The sequence below is a fragment of the Bidens hawaiensis genome, unplaced genomic scaffold (assembly GCF_021521415.1).
Source record: "Bidens hawaiensis isolate Kalapana, Puna unplaced genomic scaffold, B.hawaiensis_p1.1 tig00028239_1, whole genome shotgun sequence".
Lineage (NCBI taxonomy): Eukaryota > Viridiplantae > Streptophyta > Magnoliopsida > Asterales > Asteraceae > Bidens > Bidens hawaiensis.
The window spans coordinates 140,212-146,211 of record NW_027494594.1 but is presented as its reverse complement, the minus strand read 5'-3'; the positions used below and the strand labels follow the sequence as shown (position 1 = coordinate 146,211).

At 34.8% G+C, this 6,000-nt stretch overlaps 1 protein-coding gene across 1 annotated transcript; it reads right to left on the bottom strand.

Moving 5' to 3' along the window:
- Positions 1–2,760: 2,760 nt before the first annotated feature.
- On the bottom strand, positions 2,761–4,977 carry LOC143576567 (uncharacterized). The gene is made up of 4 exons (XM_077060629.1): positions 4,654–4,977; positions 4,477–4,590; positions 3,966–4,399; positions 2,761–3,698 (listed from the first exon to the last, which is right to left on the bottom strand). Exons 2-4 carry the CDS (start codon positions 4,577–4,579, stop codon positions 3,432–3,434), a joined length of 804 nt encoding a protein of 267 aa, XP_076916744.1. The 5' UTR covers positions 4,580–4,590; positions 4,654–4,977; the 3' UTR covers positions 2,761–3,431.
- Between the last annotated feature and the right edge of the window lie 1,023 nt (positions 4,978–6,000).

Genomic DNA, 6,000 nt, shown 5'->3' with positions numbered 1-6,000 from the left:
CTTAGCGGCGACACTAGCCATTAGCGACGACATGATTTGTGTCGCCGCTAATAGTCAGCGTCGCCACTAATACTTAAATTTCTTGTAGTGTTAGTGGAGGTGGACCCCAACTTTTAACTTTTGAGGCCCGATGGTTACCAAAGGTGTACAATAATGATTTTTTTTCAACCCGGATGAGTTTCTGAACCAAACCGAACCATGAGTTTGGTCAGCGCATGGTTTATTTGGTTTAAAAACCAGTTTAGGAGTAGAGCTTGTTCAAACCGATTAAACCGGCTCGGTTCGGTTTATAAACAGGTTAACCAATAAAAACGCCGGTTATCCATAGCTATCCTGATAATACCTTAGTCACAAATTAGAGGTTATTAAGTGTTTGCAATATACAACTTTGTAGCTAAAACATGTCACATTCAGAAGAAAAAAAAATTGTAATGAATAGTATATTAGGTACTAAAAGTTGTACTTAGACATATAGGTGGTTCGATCCGGAGATCTAATATCATATTGTGTAGAAGAAGGGATTAGGATTCTAGGAGAAGACAAGTTCTTGATTTCTGATAGTTTTCCAGGCAATGAGAGAACTAACTTCAAATTTTTTTCTTCTCATAAAAACATAGAATATCCCGACGCTAAGAACCATAAATACACCCGTTGACTGACACATAAGGTTTTTCAGTTTAAAAAACACTCATTTTCTTTAGTAATAATCTTTCATTTTCCACACAATCTCCATTTTCAATTTATTTTTCTTGACCATGATATTTTATATATAATAAGTATATTTTGTAAATTTTGTATTGTTTAAAATAATTGAATATAAAGAAAAAGTATAATGTGAATTAATGGAAATTAAAATAGGATGGATGCACACCCATAATCTTCAATGCAAGGATACCACAACCCATCCTAAATTTATTGAACTCAATACTTATTCGTATCTTTTTTCGGGTGAATGCAGTTTTTGCGGGTTTTAACCGAAGCCAATGAATTTGACTCTGTTAGACAACTTCGAATTCGAATTGGTTCAGATGTCGGTTATGGTTAAAAACATTAAAAATACGAATAAACCGATGCTAACTAACCAAATATCCGATATCTGAAAAGGGAAAGAAAATGAAAATGATGTTTCCACTTCTGATAGTGACTGTGAAACAGTTTTTGATGAGAGTGTTTTTAATAGAAACGTACATGAAAAGGTATATGCGAATACAATCATACCTAGTTGTTCGTCAAATGATTGTAAAGTTGAGGAAACAAAAATTAATGAAAATTGTTTTGAAAAGGAAAAGACAAGTACACCACGTAAATATGTCCCACCTCATAGAAACAATTTTATCAATTCACCAATCAACATTATCAACCTCAATTGTACAATCAATTTGATAATAGCTACTATGGTTATTATCCACAAGATTATGTTAACTCTTTCTATACAAATGTTTTTGATGATAGGGGTTATAGATCCGACAACTTGTTTGTTCCCGTTCAACCATCACCTTATTCACCACAACCCATGTATTATAATTCTGACAGTTTTTATAGGGAAGACAGAAGAAGACTTTGTTTTGTGTGTGGTAACCTGTCTCACCTTGCAAGAACTGGCATAAGATGGAAAGGGAAACGAATAGTAGGTTTAATCAATTCCGTTCCAGAGCTAAACCAAGCACAGAACAAGAAATGATCAACCTGACAGTTCTGCCAGTGAAATGGATGTGAGATCCAGAAATAAAAAGAATGATAAACCTCTTTTTTGGATAACTAAGAAGCAGAGACCAAAAACGAATTCGAAGACTTGGCTCTTATTTTGTTACTTTGTTATGGTACGCTTGTGTATTAGATAATTCGTTATTGTAATATGATTATAGCTATCGTTTAACTATTTGTATTGGCCCGAGGCCATTACCTTGTAAGCCCAGTGGGCAAGCCCACTTGGCCCAATTAATGGAAACCCTAAGGACATGGCAGTCCCTATAAAAAGAGCACTCTTCGCCATGATCATTAGACATCTTTACCAACATTATCATTCTTCTTATCCTTCTTTTGGGTTTTTGCTTTCAAACGATTCGGGTCTAGGCGCTATTAGTGATATCCTCTCACTATTAACATGGATTGATCCGAAACAAGTTGTTAGATCCATATGGGAACCTATAGTGACCATTTCCAACTCTAAGGGCGGGCAAGGTGGGCTCGGCGGGGGCATCTGTTTTTTCGGTCATAAAAATTTAAAAATCCTGATGTTATATATACACCCGGACGTTTATAATCCCACTCTTTTGGTAATATTCGAACACTTGTTAGACCTACTTTTTTGATTTTACCCAGAGACTTATAGGCCCATTAAAATTGAAAAAGACCCATTAGTTTTGCTTAATCAATAAAAGTTAAATAAATAAATAAAATGAAGTGAATAGGTGGGATAACAACATCGTCGACTTTGAACAACAACAATCACGTTAGTATCTGCGTAATGGAGTTTTTCGAAATTATAGTTATTGAAATCTTATTTATGATCCACAATGCCCAAGGCGGGTTGGGGATGATAGCTATCGAGAAAGGAATATTAGATAACATAAACTACAAAGAGTTAATTAACCAAATTGCTATCAAGAATGCTATGAGAGCTTCACAAATCATCAGTCAGCTAACAGCCCATTTAGTATATCACAAACTCATTATAATACCATTATTTTGTTAATTGTTATGTTTATTGTCATAATTCTAATCGTTGTTTAAAAAAATGTTTACATTATTCAGTACGTTAAGGCTTAAGGGGTATATTTTTTCCGCAATGACCGGTACACATGAATTATCAGAGCCGTCCTGACAGTGGCCATTGGAGGCAATGATTATTAAGACACACAACTATTAGAAATAATTGTCAAAATAAATAGCTAACATAATTAATATGATTAATACAGTCTGGATTATATTTTAACAAATCCAAAGGTTTGAGTTGAAGGTACTAAATGTAACAGGTTACAAACTTACAATACAATATAAGAATATGATTATTACAATAACATACAAAACAAATGAAAAGATGCATACATTTCACTTAACATTGATGAACCGTATGTCGTTCAGAAGTAATTTATGGGTTTTATTTTCACTCTTACCAAACCTGAATAGGTATGTAGACCCATATAGATCTAAGATAAGGGGAAACTGTAGAACAAAAAAGAATGCAATTGGTAGAAGAGCTAATGCACATATCGTAACGAGTACCCACAGTTTCTGTTGAGAAAAAACAAGGAATAATGTGGCACTAAAGGCTACCATCATGGACGTTGTGGAGATCAACAAGGTGCAAAGGCCAATAATGAGCCGTCTTGGCAAACTGACTAGAAAATCCTGCTCCGCAAAACGTGCAGTTAGGATTGACAAAAACACCAATAGTGCAGTTGCAGATGAGAATAGTGAGAATGCGTCTGCTATTGCAAAGATAGTGAAGGCAGCTCTTTCCTAAACACAGGGATACCAGTGTCTTGATTGCTTCCACCTGGTACCGTAATGGCTGCTGCAAACACGATTGTGGTAATCAGTGCTGCAGTGATGCTGCATGATTCTGCTACTGTTTTAATCCATGTTTCTCCTTCTTTCACCAAGTTCTCATGTTCCTTTGTGAAGACCATCTCTGGTGTTACCATAAAGATATTCTCTTTAGTAACAAATGCTGGATATACAAGCTTCTGCACTTCCTGTATAAACTAATCTTTTAATTACTCTACTATGAAGGTTCAAGCAGTAGTTCCCTAATAATAACCGACAAATATTAATTCAAGATTCAATATATATTTTATTTTTAGTTAGTCAAGATTGTTATCTTTTGTATTTACGGGAGGAGTAAATCACTCCCTAATTGTAGGTTGTAATTCTTGTATTTAAAGTTTGTATTGTATAGTAGTTCAATAAAGTGAAATCAATTCTTTCACCTAATTATGGTAAATAACGTATTTGGTATGTACCTGGAGCCATTGAAGCTCTCTTTGTAGTTGTAATGCTGCACCTGTTCTACGTTTCAGTTTGTTTGAAGGAGCTAATCTTCCCACCAAATGCAGCAAATTGTTCTTAGAAGAATCTTCTATTGTTCGATAAATATTCTTATGTTCCCCAATGATATAGATCAAGTTGAAGATTCTTTCTGAACGATGTATTGTTGCTAACTGGATGATGTCATAACCATTTTTATCTTTGCAGCGGATTGCTTCAGGCCATCGTCCTAAAATTTGATACACAACTTCATAAGCATCTTGGCATGCCGCCTCAAGAATCGGTCCAGTGTATAAATCATGACTGCTACCAAGGCGCTTCTCTATAATTGTCTCCAGTACTAATTTTAGAACCTTTGTTGCTTCCTTATATTCCTTCCGTTTCATCTCGATATGCTTAATGGGTGGGACTGCAAGATAGAATATAGAAACATATCATTCAAATCATTATGATCCTTCTTCTTACAAGATCGTTAGACACTTTTACCTATTGTTGCTGCAGCCTTCCACCATAGAAAATAAAGCATAAAGTACGGCAAATAAGCCAACGACAGGAGGAGGCGAAATAAATAAAAAATCCAATAAATCATCGCTGCTGGAACTGAATGAACATAAATTTTATTAGAAAGCTAACTGCAGCTGTATAAATTTAATAATTTCTTACCAAAAAGAATTAGCACTAATTCAAACTAATTTTTCAGTACTTTAGATAAGTCTACTGATAGTTTAAACAACTTTTGAGTTTCCTTGACTACAGTGTAACTTATATCGTCCAAACCTGAAAAGAGTAAATCGTTAACACTATTAAAAGGACAATGGAATTTATAAGCGCAGCAAAAAGTGTATTAGAAGAAGTTTACTTGGACTGATAAGTCTTTCCGCATAGTCTAACCCACTCGGAAAGGTTCTAGCCATAGCCATTAGTACATTGTCATTCAAGACAGCATATTCAGGATTTCTGCTAATTAAATTTGATGCAAAATCTGAAAGGATATTTAAGAGACTTCAATATTTATTTTGGTGAGCATATGTATTCCAGATATGAAAGAGATAAATAAATAAGTAAATAAGATCAAGATATATCAAAAAGGGTTATTTGGTTCAGAGTTTATTTTCTGGTTTATTAGTATGGGTGTTTTGATTGATTGTTTTATTAGTATAATATAAAGTTTACCTCTTAATATTCGTGTTATAAATAAAATAGAAGAGAGAGCGGGTTATTCTCATAACATGTAAATCACTAATTAGCTTGAGCAGTTTGCTCATTAAACGCGAAGTTAAGAGAGAAGAAAATAGCCGATCCGTTGTGGTGGTTAATTGGGATGTTTTCTTTTATTGTCTGATCAGTGACTTCAATTAGAGCCTGCGAAACGTAAGTAAACTTAAGTTGAACTCGTCACTGTAATGAGTTAGACGTATAGTGTGGTTGATAAATGGCACTTGCAGTTAAAGTTCATTAAAATAAAGATCAAACATAGATTGTTGGACGTATCATTGTAATGAGTACGTGATGAAGCGGTGAAACGATAACGAAGATCGATTCACATTGATTCTAAGAATACCCGTGAAGAACTTCCCAAAACTCCCAAATCCCACCCAAAGGTCATGGGGAAATTGAAGAGAAAAATTTTTATTATCTAAATTCAAGTCTGATTCTTCACATTACATAAACTGAATATAAATAAAGTTTCTAATATGAAATGGGCAAAAAAATTGCCATGGGCCAAACACAAACTCAAAAAGAAAAATGCAAAAACTGCTGAAAAAACATTAAAAGGCCCATAACTTTATTTAGGTGGCGTTTTTGGACTTCGGTCAGGGCCAAACGCCTTTGGCTATTTGCCACAACGTGCTCCTCGTCTCAAGCTTCGATTTGACTGGTAATGGGCTTGAAACGGAGCTTCGTGGGCCAAGTTATGCCCGTGACTGAAGTTGCCGATGCTGAAGCGCTTAAAAGAAAACGAGAACCTGACAGTTGAACCCGAAAATGAACTGATCGTGTCTGAATATC